Source organism: Lissotriton helveticus, chromosome 12, assembly GCF_964261635.1.
Source record: "Lissotriton helveticus chromosome 12, aLisHel1.1, whole genome shotgun sequence".
NCBI classification, from domain to species: domain Eukaryota; kingdom Metazoa; phylum Chordata; class Amphibia; order Caudata; family Salamandridae; genus Lissotriton; species Lissotriton helveticus.
The window spans coordinates 817,426,013-817,448,494 of NC_136073.1; the positions used below are offsets into that span (position 1 = coordinate 817,426,013).

Genomic DNA, 22,482 nt, shown 5'->3' on the forward strand with positions numbered 1-22,482 from the left:
AAGACAATTGCAGGACAAACCACACCTACTAAACACAACCATAGGAAAAATTCAACTAATAACATCACACCACTCAAACGGGTTAGGGGTTCTCTGAGGACATTACGTGACGAGAGACCACTGTGCACAGCTGTAATTGCAAACCCATACTTTGCTCTAAAAACCCAAAGATGCCACATAATTGACCAGAATTTTAAGAATGCTTTAAAAAGAAGTAAATCATTAAAGATTGTCAAATGTTTTATAAAAATTCGAATGTGCCAAAATGGAGTGCACTACAACTTTAATGTATTAAAAAGTTCAGAAATTGTAAAGCAAAATGTTTAAAAGTAAAAAATTTTGTAAACGAAGTTGAATGTTTAGAAAAATTATTTGAAGTCCAACATGTGCAAGACAGAAAACACAGATGTCTGACCAAGGAAGATAACCAAGGAGGGAAAGGCGGAACCAGACACAGAATGGGGGGCATGTTCAAAACTATAGGATGCAAAAAAAGTTACAAAATATGTAACTGGGACAAGTGTGGGTAAAGAGGGTGGACGGGTACTTGAGTGGGACGATGTAAAGTGAGGGTGACATGTTGGTCTACCCCATAATGGAAGGCTTTAAATAAGTTTAAAAAAGGTAATAAGAAACAAAAAATTAATGCAAAAAAGCTTTATCTTTGTAAATGTGTAAGTGTTCACATTTAAATATATGAACAATGCCTTGTGAGGTTATACTTTTGCAGTTTGGATTGTTTAAGGCCAATGTGGGGAGCAGCATTTTCTTCTAGATTACAAACCTCCTTCTTGAGTAATATACTGGGTACCATGTCGCCAGATGGTTGATTGATGAGCGTGTTCAGTATCCCTGAAAATGCATATTACTGTTGGACTTTCTTTAGATCATTTACTAGCTATGTCTTCTGCAACTGTTTTTATCTATTTGGGGCAAGAGTGGGGTTTGTTTAGTAGATGTGTCTTATGTATCTGTTTTTATCTATTTGAAGCGACAGTGGGATTTGTTTAGTAGATGTGTCTTCTGTAACTGTTTTTATCTATTTGGAGCAAGAGTGAGATTTGTTTAGTAGATGTGTCTTCTGCAACTGTTTTGTCTATTTGGATTAGGAGGGGGATTTGTTTAGTGGATGAGTCTTCTGCGATAGTTTTTATCTATTTAGAGCGAGAGTGGGATTTGTTGAGTGTCTTCTGGAACTGTTTGTATCTATTTGGAGCGACAGTGGGATTTGTTTCGTAGATGTGTCTTCTGCAACTGTTTGTATCTATTTGGAGCGACAGTGGGATTTGTTTAGTAGATGTGTCTTCTGCAGCTGTTTTTATCTGTTTGGAGGGAGAGTGGGACTTGTTGAGCAGATAAGTCTTCTGTAACTTAGTATCTATTTGGGGTGAAAGTGGGATTTGCTTAGTAGATAGGTCTTCTGCTACTGTTTTTATTTATTTGGAGTGAGAGTGGGATGTGTTGACTAGATGTCTCTTCTGTAACTGTCTTTACATATTGGAATGAGTTTGACTGTGTGTAGAGGAACAAGTAGCAGTCCGACACAGAATGGAGGATTGCACAAATGAGTCTCACTTCCCAACCTATGTCTTAAACCTCCTGTTCTCTGCAGGATAAAAGGATCTGGCTGCTTGAAGAAGTTACTACAGTTAATAAAGCCCAAGAAGCAGTACTGTTTAGCCTGTGGACTGGCTTCTGAGGCTAGCAATAGGGAGTTTTTCGTACCCTGCATAACTCCTGGATGTAAAGGTAAGAAAGTGGGATGGTGACAAATAGTAACCCTCAGCACCAGCTAAGCTTAGAGTTAAACCTCTGACATATTGCTGACCATATTAAATGAGGTAAACCTGCATTAGCAGGGACATCCATAACTGAAGCTAGAAAGAAGCTAGACATAATGGAATGTGTTTAAATCCACGTAGGATGATTCAGATCATGTGAGAAGAGGAAAAGCAAGATATAAAATAGGATTAGAGAATGCAACACAGTTTTAAGTGTGCTACTGCTGCTCAACAATATGTGAGATGCCTTCATTAAAGCAATAGTGGGTAGGATGTGATTTTTCCAGGTCCACTCACCACATTAAGGATCCACAATGAGACAATCCACAGGAAGGAGAGTAAAATTATGCATGGTATAATGGCATTCTTAAGAGAGTGTAAGGTGTTTGTAGCTCTGATATTCGGGCACAAAGTGCTGAGGTTCATTGCATTTTGGGGAATGATGGGGAATTTAACATCTCTCTTGAGAGGCGGTCTTTCCTGCGTGAGTGCGGGAATTTGTCTAGCCGACCCTAGCATTTCTGGATAGACCACATGTAATGGAATATTAGAATTACACTTTCTGATGGATACTTCTACTCTCAGATTCCACTCCTTAGAATATCCTCTGGAACCACACTGGATCTGGAAGATGCTTTCAGCATTCTCCCTGTGCGACAGTAGGTAGCATCATGCAGCTCTGCTCCGCCCATGATGTGACAGCGGATACAGCATACAGGTGCCACTGAAGCATGCTGATGCCAGCTGCTTTTTTTTCTGTGCCTTCGTACTCTGATCCAGAGCGAGCTGCTACTTTTTTCTCGTTAGTTGATGATCTTTTTCTGCCTAAATTCTTTTCCATTTTACAAGGGAAGGTAATATGTCCTCTCCTAAAAGTACATAGTGTAAAGTTTGTAAGGACTATTGCGAGCAGCTGTCTGTGAGAGATCTCCTCGAGGTGTGTCTCCCCCTATTTGGTGCACCAGCCATCCCTTCTAGGGAGTGAAGTTGATGTGGAGCTGCAGGTGGCCACCTACTGCCGTGCAGGGGGGGAACATCCTTTACAACAAGGTTTTTACCTCGTTGTGCCTTTATCACGCATATTTTTACAGCGAATATGCATTTACACCGCATGCCAATACCACTCATCTAAGGTAAGTTGGGGGTGGAGGGTCTCCCACACAAATACATTGTTTTTAAATCTAAATACAATGCATGGTATTGGCCTGCGTTGTAAATACATATTCGCTGTAAAAACATGCATGCTAAAAAACGTGTGACAAAGGCATACGATGTATTTACCTGTGTTGTACCGTCGTACAACCATGCAGGGGCTGTGCTGAAAAATCTTCCGGATCCAATCTGGGGCTGGAGAATAATCTAAAGGTGAGGAATCTGCGGTTAGAGAGAGTATCCACCAGAAATAATGTTACCGAAGGCAAGTAACTTGTTCATGTGGTCTTGCTCCCACTCACTCAATCCATCCCAACTGGCTGTGAAATCCTTGCTCCAAAGGCAGAATCTGGGCAAGGCTTCTCAAGAAGATACTCTCACTTTCATGTATGTTGCCCCTGGATCTAACATGAGCATCCCTTTAATCCCATGTTCACCCTGCCTCAACGTAAACTAGGATAAAGGAAGACTTGTTAAGTCACGTTTGGATTACGTGACCCCTTATATGTACAGTGTGTAACCCGTAACCCCCTAAAGGCGTCTACATCCTTATGTAGTTTGCCAGGTAGATGAGCTGCAAAGTGCTTTTAGATACAAGGACGGAACGGGTTGGAATGTAAGAATTATGTCAGACTGAATAAAGAACCCCCATACTATTCTGGAGTGCGGTTATCAGGCATTAAGAAAGTGTTGCCAATGGCAAAGAAGCAGAAACGGCTTTGTAGGCGGTATTGTGTCCCTTTCCTGTCTCAGACCAAAGAGTTTGTTAGGGCACTATGCTGAAGTAGGGAAATAGAGTGGCACTATTAGCAACAATCCAGAAGAGGCGACTTGGAGGGCAGCCTTTCTACTATGTTAAATACATTTCTCTTGGTGTGCAGTTTCCAGGTTTTAAGGTGACATCAAGAAGCAGCATAGAGAGGATGCATGCCCGGATTATTAAAATAATCCAGAGTGTCCATCAGTGTCGCCGAAGTAGAAATTAAGAGTCCTACCCAAAAAAGGGGGATAGCATAGAGATAGTCCTTCCCCCGCGCAGTGATTTCAAATTATCCCATGTCTGGTGTGAGTAGCTTAACCAGTTCTGCATTGTTTGGTGGAATACTTGTACTTGTCGCCCTAAATTATAATGACAAAATGAAAATAACATGTACGATAGTGCCATTTTTGAAGTGTCTCATATGGCAGTATTTGGGGGGGGGGTATAATTAGCCCACTACCTTTCAATAACCGAGTTGCAGATATAGTAAAAGGGGGCACACAGTGCAACTCACTTAGAAGCAAAAAGGACATGAATACAGAACAGGTGGGGTTGACACTCTCCATTCAGTAAAAGCTGACAATTTACCTCAATTAAAAATCAAAAGGATATTTCTTTATTTTTAATGTCAACTCAAATATTTACATTAAATAAACCTTAATGTTAATTTATTTTTAAATTTTTGCTTTTACTATAGTTTTACTATAGTTTATTTAAAAGTAGCGTTCGAGTTAATGTGACATAGAGAATTATGTTATGTTAATGTGTTTTAATGTTGCTCTCTTCATCTTGAAGCAAAAGACACAATTGATGGACGGAATGCATAACAAATCAAAACATTCACCCCCAGTCAATAGATCTGGGTTAAATCCATCATTCTTTTGCGGACGATGCCACCCCAGTTTAGGCCTGGCCACATGGAAATCAGTCTTGTCCCTGAGCCTCATGGGAAAAAAAACAGCCCAAACTGCCAAGCCAGGTCCTCCCTGGACCGGAAACAAGCATCCTAGGACCGGTTTCAGGGTTTCACCCCTCTTCAGCCAAGATAGCTTGATTTCAGTGGCACAGCGAACCCAGGACCTACGTCTGGGCATACCTGGCGCACTTAGGGCGAGAAAGCAAAAGACACACAATTGATGGACGGAATGCAGAACAAATCAAAACATTCACCCCCAGTCAATAGATCTGGGTTAAATCCATCATTCTTTTGCTCAACATGCCACCCCAGTTTAAACCTGGCCATATGCAAATCAGTCTTGACCCTGTGCCTCATGGGAACAGTCCAGCCCGAACTGCCACGGCATGTCCTCCCTGGACCGGAAACAAGCATCCTAGGACTGGTTTCAGGGTTTCACCCCTCTTCAGCCAGGATAGCTTGATTCCAGTGGCACAGTGAGCCCAGGACCCACGTCTGCGAATACCTGGCGCACTTAGGGCGAGAAAGACACACAATTGATGGACGGAATGCAGAACAAATCAAAACATTCACCCCCAGTCAATAGATCTGGGTTAAATCCATAATTCTTTTGCTCACCACGCCACCCCAGTTTACACCGGCAGTTCGGGCTGGACTGTTCCCACGAGGCACAGGTTCAGACTGATTTGCATATGGCCATGTCTGAACTGGGGTGGCGGAGTGAGCTAAAGAATGATGATGGATTAAACCCAGATCAGTTGACTGGGGGTGAGTGCTTGCAATGTTCAACACTCTGTCCATCATGCCCTTTGGTTTTGCTCTCTATCTTGAAGGCTATCAATTTGAGGAAAAGTATTATGTATTATTTTTAACTGCCGTTGGAAATCGGTAAATTGGTAACTTTATGTGTCAATGTTGGATTATTGCACATATTCAATACCTAGAATTATGCACTTTAGCCTACTCTGTTATATGGAATTGTTTTTATCATCTATATTTTATGTACTTTTATGGCTGTTCTTAACTTGCCGAATAAATGTATCGAATTATGTAATGTAATTGATATAATCATTGAACTATTCACATTAACTAATAAAGTATTCGTTACGCTTTTTTCAGCAACTGTATGAAACGTAATTTTAAAAATGTAATATTGTCCATGTTCCAACTGGCTAGGCCTAGTGTTAGTGTACTACACTGCCTGGTGTATTGTCTTTGAAATGCTATTAGAGTACTCATTGCTGGCATGTATGATGGTTACTCAGTAGTTGCCCTGTGCTTTGAAGTGTTTGGCCAGCTGTGCCAAGTCAGAAAGTTGCCCTGATAATCTTGGAGCTTTTCAAGAGCTTTGCCAACTTGTCTCTTCTGCAGGGTTCTACTGCAAGGACTGCTTCCGGCAACTGGGCAACGTTTGCAGCCTCTGTCTCGGCCCATTGACCTATGACAACATGGCGGACATGGAGATGTAAGTGACGTTAAGATAGCAGTGGTGCTGGGTTAGTCCATTCTTGATCAAGGGGTGAGTTCATCTGTGTGTAAGGTGCAAAGGTGGTCTGCTCTATAATGAGATGAAGAGTTTTTATAGAAGGCTGTTCCTGTTAAAGGACAATTGAACAGAAGCAAGTTTACACACTATGCCACACCCTTACATTTTTTAGGAATTAAAGAACCAAAGTCTTCAGAGAAGTAATGTGAGGGAACAAATATGCAATAAAAGTAATGAACAGATTTACCCCAACACACAAGTAAAGGGCTACCTTCATCCCAAGTTTGATGCAAATCCATTCAGCTCGATTTAGTGTAGCAAGAATGAATAAATGTAATGAGTCTTAAAATGGGAAATGCTACTATAAGATTACTCTTTATAACTTTGATCTTCCTTTATAAACCTGCATGGAATCTGAAACGGATACATTTAAGCATGGGCGAAACTCTGCTACATCTAATGCAGATTTGTCACTTGGCGCCAAAGTTATTAGCAAATTGGCATGTGCTGCAGGGGGTTAGACACATGACCTGGCAGCCAACCCGGTAGGGAGACATGCAGCCCCCCACCACATTTTTTAAGTGAAGGGGGTACATGACCCCCCCTTCCCAGGCCGTATTTGGCCCGGGGACCCCATCCCCCCCAGGGCCCACCACTTAATTTCTGGGGGAGAGGTGCACACAGCCCCTCTCCCTGGCTGATTTTGGTGGCCCCATGGACCTCCTGAGACATGGCCATATTTTAATGGGGGGTGGGGAGGCACGCAGCGCCCCCCCCTCCCCAATCCATGCGATTTCTTGGCCCAGGGACTCCATCCCCCAGGGCCTATACAATTATTAATGGGGGAGGGGGGCTGCGCTGCTCCACTCCCCATCCCCCAGGGCCTAGTGCTTAATTTATGCAGGAGGGGGCAATTAGCCAATTTCAAGCCCAGGGACCCCAATCTTCCGGGGCCTGGGTATATTTTAATTAGGGTGTGGGGCATGCTGCCTCCCCACCCCAGGCCGATTTCTGGCGCACCCCATCTCCCGGGAGCCGGGACCTACACAATTAGTGGGGAGGGCGCCTTCTTTTCCACCCTCCCCAGGCCTGTTTCTTCTCTGGGAACCCCACCCCTTTGGGCCTGGCCATTGATTAAAAAGGGAGGGAGCACACAACCCCCCCTTCTCTGGCCCTATTACCGCCCGAGGACCCGTTCCCACGGGGCCCAGCCAACTAAAGGTCGGTGCCCACACAGGACATCCATCATCTCCACGTTGAAGGCTGATGGGTGAGCCCCAAGGCCCCCGTGGCCCCAGCAGGCTACCCGCATCCCACGGTATCCAACATTGCTCCCACACGCAAGGATCAGCTAAAAATGCTGCTCCCTACGGGCGGGGGCAATATTCAGATCGGTTTCCCTGCCTTCATTGCTGCAGGCAGGGAAACAGATCTGAAGTCTTCTCCCAGCTGGCTGGAACATTTTAAAGCTTCCGCCAGCTGGGAGCAGAATTCATGTTTGCTCTCGCTTGGAGGAAGCTTTACATTGCACCCACCATGCGAGAGCAAACACAGGTTTCCCTGCCCACATCCTAGGACATAGCTGGAGAAGGCCCTAGGGTGTCCAAGGCCATTAATGGCTTCGGGAGGGGGGGCGCGTGGCCTCCTTCCCTCCTGAATGTGAAGCCTGGCCCCGGAGAATATGGTCCCCGGGGCTAAAATCGGCCTAGGTCTGGGGGCTACGTGCCCACTCCCCTCCATTAGTATTACAGCCAGACCTCGGGGGATTGGTTCTTGAAAGTGGCCCAGGGAGGGGATCGCCATGCCCCCTTTTAAATCAGTGTACCCCGGGGAATGGGGTCCCCAGATCCGAAATCGAGCTGGGACTGGGTCTATGTGCCCTCTCCCAATTATTTGAAAGGCCGGGCCATGGTGCTGCCCTTCCCTTCTTGTAGTCTGCTGAGCACCAGGGGGTAGGGTCCACAGGGCCAATAGAGGACCAGGAAGTGGTGGGCCACATGCGCCCCCCTGCCCATCTAACTAAAAATGAATTACACCCAGGACCTGGCCCACCCGGGGGCCTAGTAAAATACTGGTATTTCGAACTTTTTTTTTTATTCACATTTTTTTTTTATGCGGATCCTCTGTGAATTCACAGTAAAACAAATAAAAAACGTTTTTGGCCCCCAGCGGGGTCCCTGTGGGACCCCACCAACTGGCTTTCAGGGTCAGGATATTCCCACACTGCCCCCTTGTCTTTTTATTTTTTTTAATTCTTGGAAATAGGCCGAGTCACAAGTTGGCTGCCATCAAGTCCTTGTTGATGTTATGGCAGCCAATCAGATCTCACCATGAGATATGTTGAAGCCGCGGACCTTCCGCATCCCTAGATATCTACAAATCTTTTTTCATTACTTACTCCAAAACTACTGAATGATATACACCAAATTACAAAAAGATCTTTCTGGACAAAGATCTAGATTTCTGCAAAATTTGGTGTAATTCTGTCCAGCAGTTCGGGCTCTGGTCATGCCTAAAATCCCTACGGAAAATTGCAAGGGGAAAAACGCGTTTTAGGACCCCACGCTTTTTCTCGGTCTTTGCTTGGCAAATCTGTCAATGGGAACTATAACTACCTACTGCTGACGGCAATAGGAGATATATATATCTTTTTATATGTATATGTAAAACCTAATAGCAGTTGCCACTAGGTAGTTACAGTAGGGATTGCTTTTCCATAGGAAAAGCGTTTTTGTGTTGCTATTAACTTTGTCGCCATTTGATGGATCTCCATTATACTTTCGCAAAATGCCGGAAACCCCATCCCCCAGGTCGGCTCACAAGCTACGTCCCTGGGAGCCCACCCCTGGGACATTGCAGTTTCCCTGCCCGCACCGGCCCAGCAAACCTGTTTGCTCTTGCTTGGCGGAAGCACTTTTCTTCTGCCAAGCAGGAGCAAATACACAGTCTGCTCCCTGCGGGCAGGAGCTTTGAAAATGCTCCCACCAGCTCGGAGCAGACAGTTTTGATTTGTTTCTCAGCCCGAACTGATGTGGGCAGGAAACAGATCAAAATATTGCTTACGTCTGGAGGGAGTAGCATTAGTAGCTGCTCCCTCCGGGTGGGACCATCACCAACTCCCGCTGCATGTGGTTGTATGTTCTTACAACGAACTCCGTTGTAACGCATGCCTTTACCACGCATGCGTTACAACGGAATGCTATTTTCACGCATATCCTTCTCCACGTATTTTTCCGTGGTGACGTCATACGTAGTAAATAAAAAACGGCCGTTTCCTTCCTCAAATACGCCGATTGCCTGCACAACTCGACTAAAGGTTAGTGTTTTTTTTGGGGGGGGAAGCCCCCCCAAACCCCCTTTTTTTAATTGTACCCTTTACCACACATGCCTTTACTACGTACCTCGTAGTAAACGTATGCGTGGTAAAGGCTTTCGTTGTAACCACGCATGCGTTGCAATGCATGCGTGGTTAAGGTTTTCGTTGAAACGGCCGCGTTGTAGTGGCCGTTTCCCGCTGCATGTGTGCAGTCGGCTGGCACCACGGGGTCTTGGAGCTCCCCCCTGCGACCCCTAACAAATGTATGGTGGGGGATCTGGGTGGGCACCCACTTTTTAGAAATGTGGGCCTCGGGAATGGGGTATCTGGTGTCGATAATAGCTAAGGGAAGGTGGCCCTCCCCCTTATTTAAATGAGTGGCCCTGGCAGATGGGGTCCTCCAGGGCCTAACAAGTAACCGTGGGCGAAGAACTCCGCTCCACCCACGGAGTGTGCGGAGGTTTGCCTACTCCGCGTTCCGCAGAGAATGCGGAGTAGGCAAAGCTCCGCACACTCCGGAGCGGAGTTGGCCTGCCGCACACCTCCACCCCCTTATTAATATATAACTTAAAACTAACTTCAAGCAATAAAAAAAGCTTACCTTTTAACGGCGGCGCCCCAGGGGTCCTCTTCTTCGCCATTAGAAATACTGCTTAAGAAACCTGTGCACACCCGTGCATCTGCATTTCTCTTAAGAAATGCGCTGGCGTGCGCAGGTTTCTTAAGCAGTATTTCTAATGATGAAGAAGAGGAGGGCAGCCCGGGGATGCTGCAGTTGAAAGGTAAGTGTTTTTTAATTGCTTTAAGTTAGTTTTACTTTATATATTAATAGGGGGGTGGAGGTAGGCGGCGTAGCGGAGCTACACGGAGTCCCACGGTATTTGTTGCCAACTCCGTGGCACTCCCCGTAGCCCTGCTACGCGCACTATGCCAGGGTTACTAACTAGGCTCGAGGAGGAGGCCAACACAGCCGGTCTCCCCTTTTATTAAAATAAACTGCCATCGGGGATGGGGTCCCCAGGGCCTAACAAGGCTCAGGGAGGGGGGGGGGCACATTGCCCCCTCCTTTTTAATTATAATCATGGCCTTGGGGAATGGAGCCCAGAGGGCCTTACAAGGCTCAGGGAGGGGGCCTCACTGTCCCCTCCCCTTTAATTTTTGAAGTGGCCCTAGCAGATGGGGTTTCTGAGACCCTAACAAGGCTCGGGGAGGAGGGCCACGCAGCCCCCATCCCCTTTAATTTTAGTGATGGAGTTCCTAGGGCCTAACAAAGCTATGGGAGGGTGCCACGCAGCAACCCGCCCCTTTAATTTAAAGTAAAAATGGCCCTGGGGGCTGGGGTCCCCACGTCCTAATAGACCTCGGTGAGGGCAGCCAGGCCACCCACCCACTTAAAAAAAAAAATCCCTTAGGGAAGGAGTTCCCAGGGCCTAATAAGAGTATGGGAGGGGGAACCAGGTGCCCCCCTTCCCTATCATAAAAAAAAGGCTTGGAGGAGGCAGTCCCCAGGGTGTAATAAGGCTTGGGAGGGGGGCCACTTGCCTATGCAGATTACTCCAACATTGGATCGTTTACATATTCACCTACTTGAATCATTCCCCGTTGTTAGGCTGGGAATCCCTGGTACATCAAAATAGCAGTATACAGTGTAAAATATACAGCATTCAGTATATAGTGTAAAATGGCCACAGGCCGCAACAACATAGCATGTTTAGCAACACATCCACTTCATGTGAAAGAACCAAAACTTCAACCAGTAAGGTGGAAGTTTAAGCTCTCCTCCTTCCTCTAGTGGCCACCATAGCTGAGATTTTTACTGCACGTCGTGTGTGAGGGAGTTCCCTCAGAGCTCTGCCTTAACCATTCAGTGAACCTGAAATTGTTACTATATCGGTCTACCCTGGATTCGAACCAGCCCTATTCTTTGGCACTGTGGGTGTATTTAATTTTTTTAATTGTATTTAGGGTAGATTATTATACTATCTGGACCTTGGAGACCATTGGATCAAACAACCAACTGCCACCACGGCTGACGTAAATAAGAAATCTCTTTCTAAACCTTGGTCATCTTGTGGACACAAGAAGATTTACACTGATGACCCATACTCTGTGTATTTATTGCCTTGAACCAATTAATAGCCATCGGAATGCAATATTTGTAAGTTTTTCTTAACTAAAACAGTTAAGGATATAGAAAGGAGGTTGGCATTATTCCTTCTGGATAAAGAGAATTTTCATTCTTCTAAAAAAGATGCCCCCTCTACAAGGGAGGATTCCATGAAAAGATCCCCTACAATCACTTCCACGAAGGAAGCAAATAAGAGGAGACTTGTACAGTTTCCTGAGCATGATTAATTTGTTACAGTGCTAGCAGCCACTACCTCTGATAACAAACCAGATAAATATGCCTTTAAGTGCTATAGAGAGGATTTACCTGTTGTAAAGAAGACATTTTCAAAAGACTCATCTTCAAAGGAAACCAACATCAACTCAGTTATCGACAACTATGACATAATCGACGGCGACAGTCGATGACTAACATACCGTTGACAACAAAATCAATGTCGACGACATCACCTTTGAGAGCTACACAGTTGACAAAAAACAGGAGATGTTTTTTCGTCATTAATGATGATAAATTTACCTTCAGCTCAAATATTGTAGTCAGATCAAGAACAAGAGGCTAGTGATTATTTATGAAGAAAATGAGGCCTTGTCTGGTCCCCAAACAAGATGCACTGCCAGATAGGTAAATGAATCAAGAGTTTTTACTAATTTTCACCATTTTATTCCATTCCTTTATTACAAAGATACTCTTAATTTTAGTCCAAAGTTATTTAACTTGTTGTATCCACTTTTCATTATCATACTTCAAATGTGCCAATCCAGGTTTTTTCTGCAGCACTATAGGGTTGATGGTATATTATCTCGCAGCCACTTAAAATCTACCCAATACATTTCGGGATAATTCCCTTCATCAGGGGTAACGTGACTTTCAACCCAACATTCTCCCGTGACTCAGATGCGGCAATTTCTCAAATGTCCATATTAATGAACCAAGGCTTACAACCTCCATATTTCGGTCCACATCATCGGCCGCTCCGTTCTAAAGTGACTATACCTTCAGCTCAAATATTGCAGTCAGATCAAGGAGAAGAGGCTAGTGATTATTTATACCTCACTGACAGCCTCCCACCCAACACAATTAGATGTAATATATGTCCCAGATTTTGGAAGTGAAGAAATGGACAACAAGAAGTCTTACTGTGAATATATTTACCAGCAGGAGTATTTACGTCTGAGAGTACTTAAATTGGTATGAGGCAGATACACCATGATATTATAGAGAACCGGATGTAGTGCAAGTGCTGATTCTGTTTTAATCGATGTTGCAACAGACGATGGATACTTTCAACAAGTTATTACCACAGCAGCCAACTACTAATCCTTACATGGGGCTACCTGCTGTACCCATTCTGTCACCTCCTCAGTCTGCTCCTTTACTGGTTTCACCTCCTCTGCAGCCATCACCATTACCTCCTCCTCCAACGCCAAGAGTATCTATTCATGGAGAGGACATGGAAGATGTTTTACCAAATAGGGACAGAAAAGATGATAATGGACAGGAATTCATTGTCCCTAGTGGAAATGATGACTGGCCAATTCCACAGGATTGAAAGAGCTGCAGAGAAATTCAACCTACCAATGACGTCTTTAGATCAGCCATGCTTTCTTTATGACTTTGGACCTCGGAAATCTGTTAAGTCCATACCCTTTCTTGATTACGTCTGGTCAGAGGGTTTGAAATCAATGACGATACTTGCTACTGTTCCAGCAGTGATACCTCGTCTGGAGAAAAAATATAAGGCTCCAGATTCAGCTCCAGCTTGCCTCACTGGTCATACTAAACCAAATTCAGCCATTTCTTCAGCCGCTCAGAGAAGCACCATCCTCTTGCATTGATGATCTGGGCCGAAGAATTTTGTCTATAACGGCAACCTCAAATAAGACAGCTCATGGCCTGGCAATTCTAGGTCATTATCATCGCCAAACGTGGCATGGCATCACTTCATTACTCAAACGCATTCCTGAGAATAAGAGGGAAATGAAAGGGGCTCACCTAAAAGAAGGAGAGCTAACTTCTTCCTTCATTATTGACGCAGTAATGGATTCCTCAAACACAGGTTTTTTTCCAGTCGGTAGAAGGTACTGTACTAAGAAGGCAAGGCTGGTGAAAGTCTACAGCCTTCTGCACTGACGCCTAATCTAAGATCCTAGATATGCCTTTTGATGGACGCATTGTTTTTGGTAAACGAGAAGCTTTGCAAGGTCTTGAAACATACACTGACACTGCAAAGGCTTTAGGGCTTTTGCAGTATTGCAGATTTGGGATATCTAGTTTTGTGGCTCAAGATCACATAATTTTAGAACAGTATCCAGTCAATACAAAGGTCACGGGCGTTCAGATTATCCTCAGAGACACGACGTCTTCAGGAAGGAAGAGAGCTTCTTCACAAGCACGAAACTATGAATGAATGAATGAAATGCGACTTGTAGAATGCACATGCTTTTCGGTCACCTACAGAGTGCAGTCAGATCTACTCTTATTGGAAAAGCCAGATTTTCAGCCTTTTCTTGAACAGTGAGGTAGCGTCCACTGAGCTTAGCTCAACAGGAAGTTTGTTCCATGCCGTTGGTCCAAGATAGGAGAAGGTCTGTCCGCCAGTTCTCATGGGTCGAATCTTAGGAATCCTCGCTAGAAGGCTGTTGGCTGATCACAGGTTTCTAGAGGGGGCATAAAAACTGAATCTGGCCCAAAGATCGCCTGCACCTGTATGGTGTATTGCTTTGGGGACCAAAACTAAGGTTTTGAAGATAATTCTCTTCATGATCGGGACCCAATGAAGGGCACATAGGTGCAGGGACACATATTCTTGAAGTCAGGCTAAGGAGAATGTGGACTGCTCACCAGGCTTCTGGACTAACTGAAGCCTGGTGAGAAGATAGTCTGGGAGACCCATATGTAGGGCATTTCCATAATCAAGCCTGGAAGTTATGGTTGCCTGAACAAACGCCTGTCTTGCAGAGAAAGAGAGGCAATGTAAGAACATTTTTAAATATATTTAGAAGCCCGAAGCATGTACCAACCACTGCTTTGATTTGTGGTTGAAAAGAGAGGGAGTTATCAAGCTTAACACCCAAGTTCTTGACTATTCCCTCAAGGGCCTATGGCGTCTTTAGGCCACCAGGTCTGCCATGTACCTGGGGCATTGGAACCAAAGAATAGTATTTCGGTCTTGTCTGTGTTACATTTTAGTTGATGGATAGTCATCCAGTGAAACACAGAGAGGCAATTTTTAATGTACTCTCCCGCAATCCCCTCTTCCCTCTCACTGGTGAACAGCAGCTGATTGTCATCGGCGTATGTAATCACATTTGCCCCAAGGCCTCTGCCAGCTGGGCTAAAGGGGTGCGGTGAACATTAAATGATTTGCGGCTCAGAGCAGAGCCCTGCGCCAATCCCACTGTCAGCTCACATGCTCTTGAGAAAAAAGAAGGAACCCATACCTCCTGTCCTCTATCCTCCAAAAAGGATTCTAGCTAGCTCAGGGCCATTCCACCTATCCCAATAGATTGGAGGTGTGCTAAAATCCTGGAGTGAGGGACTGTATCGAAGGCTGCTGACAGGTCTAGCATAATCAGAACATCAAATTCATTTCAAGATACTGAGAGAGCTGCTGTTTACAAAATGTTCCAGTACCTTAGGCGGGGAAGCAGTAGGGATATTGGTCTATAGTTTGAATGTTCACTAGGGTCCGCCAAGGTTTTCTTTTTTTTTTTTTTTAAGTTTGAAGTTTATTGAAGTAAAAAGAGACAAAGACAGAAAATGAAGAAACAGTCAAAAGTTATGAAAAACAAGAAATCTCTCTTACAAAATGGCAAAACTGATTAAAGCTATCGTATACAGAAAAATAGGATAAGCAATAAATGTCAGGAACATATGGGAATGAGGGAACATCTTGAATAATAAAAACACATAAATGATATAATAAAGCAGTAGATGCAATGAAGAAACATTACAAGCAAATAAGAAAATGCAATCATGGTGGTTTACGAACTTCAACATTACGTATTGGAGAGGTGGGAGGAGGTCTGGCAATCTTAGATAAATATTTGGTAAGGGGGAGCCATAGAAGATCCCGTTTGATTGCTAAGGAAATGGGGGAAACAAAATTAGTGTCTAGACGATGATTAAAACAAACTGCGTTCCACCAAGCAGTAAAGGAAACATCTTTAGCCTGTTTCCAATGTGATGTAATATGGTGAAAAGCAATGGTTTTCTTTTTTAACAGGGACTGTTGTTTCAGACAACTAAGCATTAAGCACCCTCTTTACCAACGGCTTAATGGTGGGTACCCCCAGTGCTAGCAGATTCAAAGGACCGGGATCAGATGGAAATCTTGATTTGAGGTCTCGTATAGCTACCAGTGATCCCTGCAAAAGAATAGGCTGTAAGTTTGAAAGTGTAGCCATAGTGGTAGTAGCAGTGTTGGAGCATACTATATCCATCAGACTCTCCACAAACTGAGTGTCCAATGAAAGGCTATCTTGAATGGTTGTGATCTTATTTTGTAAAGGCAACTCCAGCTGATCCACCATTCTGCTGTATGTTGATAGATGTTGGCATAAGCCTCCTGGGACACATTTTTAACAAATCTGAAGATTTCCCTTGATTTATTGCCTGCCTCCTCTATCCGGTCTTCAAAGTGGTGTACTTTCTCAGCTGTTCTTACTTCTGTTTAAGGTTTCTTCTCATACCTGAGACTGTCTGAACTAGGGGCCAGCTGGATTATTTATGCAGGATGTGCTAGAGGAGGCTGGTGCAAGCTTATTGATTTGTTGCGAACCCAGCTGTCAAGCCAGTTGGCATCTATTTCCACTGAGCCAGAAAGAGGGGGGGTGCTCACTTTCAGAGAGCGAATAAATTCCAGTGGTTGGGTTTTATGAAATGCTCTTGACACAGATAAAACATTGCCTGTCTTGGGTTGCAATTTCTTTCTATTGTAGGCCAGCCAAACTTGCTCAAATAGTGATCCGTCCAGACTAGCGGCATTGGCTCTTCTAAGTGCATCCCAATGTTAGAGCTTAGTCAACATGTGGTCAGCCCTACACATCAAGCAGGCCATGTGTTGGACCAAATTTTCTCCAAAGATGACATAGTACCTAAGAGTGAAGCCACCTCACCGTCTTCAACTTTGTCCATATGCAGGGGTGGCTCCTCCACAATAGCACTCATACATCCATTCAGACACCCACCCATACAGTCACTACACACCATCACCCCCCCATAGAACCACTCACGCCGCCACTAACTCACTCATATAGCCAATGACATACCCATTCACCAATACAGACACTTTCACAGCATCTCACTCACCCACACAGCTACTTACACACACACTTACACACCCATACACACAAGGATACATACAGACACACAGCCACTTACATGGATAATGTCCTTGTAACATTTGTTTTTTTAAGTGAGTTTCTATGGTTTTTTTAAACTAGTAGTCGTGTTTGTAGAGTGGTGGAGAAAGGGGTGGGCCCTCCGACCAGCTCGCACGAATCCTGCGGTGTCAGACTTACTGGCTGTAACAGGAGGGCTTCTGGGCCCTCAAGTAGCCTCAGCATCCAAGAAGACTTTATCCCTCAACCAGCAATGCGCTAGGAGTCATGTTTGCAGAGCGGTGGAGAAAGGGGTATGCCCTCTGAAGTATTCTCAGGAATCCTGCTGTGTGGGACTTACTGAGGGTAACAGGAGAGCTTGTTGGCCCCCCAAGGACACTCTGGAGTCAAGTGGACTTCATCACCCAACCAGTTGTTCGCTAGGAATTGCGTTTGCAGAGTGGTGGTGAAAGGGAGCGGGGCCTCCGGCGACTTGCCAGTAGGTTTTTTTTTTATTTGGGATGTGGGCTGAAGTGGGTCTCCTTCCCTGGGCCAATTTTGGCCACCGGGGACCCCATCCACTGGAGCATAGCTTTTTTTTCTTTTAAAAAACTTAAAGGGAGAGGGGCCAATTTCAGCTCCTAGTATCCCATCCACCCGGCTTCTTTTTAACACAAAATAAATAAGGGAAGGTGGGGGCTGCGTGGCCACTTACATAATATATGTTAGCCGACTAACTGTGCCCCCCCCATCCTCTCTTTACTACTTCTTCTTCTTTCTTCTTTCCCTTTAGCCTGTCCTTTTCTCTTCTACTAATGGACGCCTGGTTGGGCTATTGGTGTCTATAAAGGCGCATAAAGCCTTATACGCACATGTAATTTAGGACACAGTCGCTTAACCGAATATATGCCTTCTGTACACCTTGTGAAAATCAATAAAGTATTTAAAAAAAAAAGTACTAGTATCACTCAGTAGTAGTGCACCTAATCTAATAATTGCATTTTTATAGTATGCTAGTATATATGCGTGTAACACCCATAAACTCTTAAAAACACTTTCACTCACTTGATGTTATTGGTGATGTCACTGACCATGTCACGAGTGATGTAATATGTGAGGTCATAAGCATAGCATTACGGAGGCGTAAGTTATAGTTAGCTCAGATAACTATAACTGCTGAATTTAACAGGTTTTGTGTGAGTGAAATCTGAGCCCAACTATAACGTCCCTGTAACCTTTGTTTTTTTCAGTGAATATAATATATATATATATATATATATATATATATATATACACACACACACGAGTTGAATGTGAGAGATGGCTATGAGGTGAGACATACAGAAATAGTTCTCTTACTGAGAGTACCACTGGCTCCTCGCTATTGCAACATAACAATCTGGAGAGTCACCAAAATTCCAAAGGTAGCGGTTGTGACTTTGTGCATAGTTTTACTCTCTATGACATTACTGGGTGGTTTGTGGACCAACCATTTGCCTATCACTAGGCTCCTCTTTGCTACTAAGGAGCTGGGATAAATTGAAAACAATGAAACTACAGAAAACATTGACACACTAGGTTTCTGTTCCTGACACTGACTTTTGTCACAAAAGACCAGGGGTAGAAAATCCAGTGCCCAGGGTACCAAGGCAAGGCAGGGACTGCCCCGGGATATGTCAGTCTCACCCAGTAGAGTAGGAATCAGACTCATGTGAGCAATCATTCTGCTCGGACTTGAACACCTTGCAGGTAAGTAAAAGAGAAAGACTTACACAAGCAAGTTCAGACACAGCTATTTTCTTCCACTTGAAAGTATTTTGTTTCTAGCTTCTGTATTGCACTAAGTACTTACAGCTAAAGTGCTAATACGGGGAGATAGATTTTCGCAGCTAGAATTGAGAGAGAGATTTCACCCACAAACCCCAAGACTGCAACAACACCCCATTTCCACTGTAGGAGCAGTAACAACAATCAGGGAATGTTCCAACGCTGAATCCTTGACTTCTCCAAAATCTGTCTCTGCAGTGACTCTAGTGATGATGAATTGCTCAGTACTTGGGCGAAGGCCGCAAACTCCATGCAAACGAAGGAGGAGACCAAGCGGAAAAATATGCAACAGATCCTGAAGGCGCGACTCGACGAAGTTGACATGAGCAGCGACAGCTCTGAAAGGTGAGCGTGATGTAAACCAAGACCTCCTCATATCTAGCAAAGTCCCTCGTCACCTCCCAGGCTTTGTGAACCAGTGAGGGGGCTTCTTGAGTAGAGCTTTGTTAAAATCAATCTTTTTTTTAGATCTGGTTGAGTGCCACCACACCAGAGAGGGAGCAGCTGTTCCCTGTTTGTAGTCTGTGATAAACCAAGGCTAGCACTGAGAAAGAACACCCCCCTCACATTTGAATCTGGGTAGAGGATGAGGCAGAGCCAATGTTGATTGTCACAGCAGGTGTATCTCTGTACTACAGCTTAAAGCTAAAAACAGGGTTCCAGAATGCACTAAGAAGAATTACCACTTGTTTGGATTGCACCAGTGTTTCCATTCATAACTTTTTTCCTGTCACAGGGAAGGTATTATGTCATTTCAGTGCACTCATACACTTCAGCAGAGCACTGAAATCTATCATTCATAGTCACTGGGTAGGTGGGGAATTACTGAACCCTTAGGAAAAAAGTTTTTGGCAAAATGCTCCCCCACTTATTTGTGGGCACTGATAATAGTGACAGAATACCACTATTGAGAAGGGAAACACAGAGGAGACAAAGCACAATAGTTTCTTACATCTGTTCCCTGATCGAGATGTGAATTTGACTACAGACAATAGAGAAGCCTGGAGACCTTGCAACAACTTCATGTCCTATAAAGGTAGGTATTTACTTGTGGCAGATCAGTCAACAACTCCTCTAACTTGCACCAATTTCCATGGGGTTCTCATTCCTTACACTTGTGTCAACTTTGTCTGATCCCTAGCACCCTTTCTGTGCAGGTCTTCCCTATTTACCTACATGTAAAGTTTATCTCTACCTGTGGCTCAACTTTGTGATAAACATATCTCTCTTCTTCTTGCTTTGAAGCGAATTGGATTTTTCATATCAAGACAGGCCTGAGCCTAGTGATGAGGACGATATTTCCGACAGCTATGAACCTCAAACTGTTATACCACCGAAGAAGCTTGATGAACTGGTTACTCCAAGCCAGTTGAAATACTTTTGGAAAGAGCCAAAAATGAAAGACCAGGAAGGCATCAGCATGCAGGTAGAGGATAAAAGTATTCCAGTTAGAAGAACTAAACGGAGAGTGAAGGAAAGCAAGACGATTCGGAAAGGCACCAGCCTTCCAGAAGACCACGTCGTGAAGAAAGAGAAAGACGCCGGCTCACCAATGGAGGAGACCAGCTTGGAAACAGAGTCTGACAGCCCGGAAACGGAGGGCCGCACCCAGTATGTGAGGGCACGAGATGCAGACCGGAGACACAAGTACTACAGCCCTGAAAAGGAGGAAATCCGTTTGGAACCAGAAGAATCTACATCTGTAAGCGACAGCTCAGAGTCTGACCTCCTTTATATTCAACCCGTTGACATTGTCATTCTGATGGACGAATAACAAAGTGAATTTACCTATAGCCTTATTGGGACTCCCTAAAATTAAGCAAGTCTACCTTCTGTTTCAGCCAACCGGATGGAACTTGTGTTCTTATAAAACACCAAATTACACAGGCTTCTAGCCACCGAAAACATGGCAGTCGAGAGAGAAAGCACACAAACAGCAGAGTAATATTATAGCAAACATATCATCTACGATTGGGTCACTTGGCAAGATATGACCTCTCGCTGTCGGTCTTCTCACCGTCATGGAGCCTCAGAAGGCAGACCTGAACGTTATTCCCAATAATGCCCAACATTGAAGACAGCAGTGAGTTTTTAATAAAGTGGGAAACGTTTTATGATGCTTCTGCAGTAGACATAGCCAACAGGTTGACCACTGCTATGCTATTAATAAATATTCATCCTACCCCAACTTCCTGTACGGATCACACTGGTTTCTTGGGGCTATATTTAGATGGGAAATATGCACACATATCAAACAGCAATGTATTTGCCATCAGTTCTTACTGACAGAGTATTATACAACAGATGGTAGACTATATTTATTGTTGAACAGTGATTAGGGAGTGGGAAAGGACCCTCCTAACCTTAGTTGCAGTTGTGGTCTGGACAGTTAACCGGGTTTGAGCAACATACATTCGTGCTGATCTACAACTGGCTTTGGCAAAAACGTAATCGTTTTCTTGTCTCTGAGCTGTAGCTCATCTGGTCTCTCAGAAATTCCCTCCACGAAACCAGTAAGAGGAAGTTTCTACCGGAGTGGCTGGTAGACCCACCGGTCCTAAAACCCTAAATTAGGAGGCCAGCATCTCCAATAAATGTTAGATATGATTCAAGGGAAGGCCACAACTGGAACAAAGGATACTATTTAGGATGATGATTATAAAAGGGAACCTTTCCTAACTTGACCTAAATAATGCTTTCTAAGGATAATCTATTAGAGGGAATGCCTGCCTTGAAGTGACTGGGGTCTGGTAGATATTGGACATCCACCAAAAAGTGATAGTAAGAATGCACTGATCTAAATGCAGCAGATGGGAAATCTGTCACTTTTTTTTTCATTCCCCCATACTCTAAATAAAACCACAGATATCTCTTTGTAACTGCAAAAATCCCTGTCATGTCAGAGAAAACATCTTCCCCATTTGGTATCAAAGTGTTTTGGTCTAAAGATGCATTCAACTCCTTCCACCTCTTACCAAAAATGCAGCCCATGCCCCAGAGCAGAAATAATACTCCTCCTAGCCCAGTCAGGAACCGCAGGGAGGTCAGTAATGAACTGCCTGATGCAACCTTAAGTGCTGTGAGGTGTGACCCCTCTGCAAGACAACATGTAGCACAACACATCCTCCACCTTAGACATTATAGGCCCAGCCAACATAATAAGGTGCTAGGGCATCAAATCGACATAGAGATTGTTCATGAAGAAGCAAACTGGACCTGGAGTGCAGACAGCATATTCTCGGAGTAGAGAGGATAAGCCCCTTTGAAACATAAGTTAGGGAGAGGCTGAGGTTTCCAGTTAAAGAAGGGAACTCTTCTACAGCTGTCAAAAATAGACGCAGAGAAGAAAAATCCCTCTGCAGCCAAACAAAACTACAGAGTTATTTTGCAGTTTCTCAAGTCCAAAATTATCAGGGTTTTCACATCCACTTCCAACAACCAAGCACATCACCTCCTACCTAAACTCCAAGCCATGGTTCAGTTTTCCTTCTACATCTATTTTTTGTCACTCCATACCCATTCCCCGTGGGAGACAAATTGTTGCTGTTCCTGGAAAGCAGGGTTTTCAGGCTCCAATACTTCTTGGTTCAGTATTCTTCCTAATATCTTCCTTTCCACTTCTTTCTTCTTGTTTATTTTTACATAGTTCCTTCATCTCAGAGTGTGTTTTTGCTCTTGAAAATGATTATTAGAGAAAGGAGCAGTCTGTCTGTGCCGCAGCAAGGAATCTAATGTTTTCTAGATTGTTTCTTAGCCTCATAAAACAAGCATTGGAAATGCAATAGGTCTCGCACC

The 22,482-nt window shown here is 44.2% G+C and overlaps 1 protein-coding gene across 2 annotated transcripts in view; it reads left to right on the plus strand.

Annotated features, from left to right (window-relative positions):
• DCST2 (DC-STAMP domain containing 2) overlaps positions 1 to 20,875 on the plus strand; it is a 285,622-nt gene extending 264,747 nt beyond the window's left edge. For both annotated transcript variants that reach the window (XM_078671064.1, XM_078671063.1), the window contains 4 exons: positions 1,613 to 1,749; positions 5,981 to 6,074; positions 18,886 to 19,032; positions 19,933 to 20,875. In XM_078671064.1, coding sequence (XP_078527190.1) covers positions 1,613 to 1,749; positions 5,981 to 6,074; positions 18,886 to 19,032; positions 19,933 to 20,461 — 907 coding nt within the window. In that variant the 3' untranslated portion in view covers positions 20,462 to 20,875. The remainder of the gene's footprint in view (positions 1 to 1,612; positions 1,750 to 5,980; positions 6,075 to 18,885; positions 19,033 to 19,932) is intronic.
• Positions 20,876 to 22,482: the final 1,607 nt, after the last annotated feature.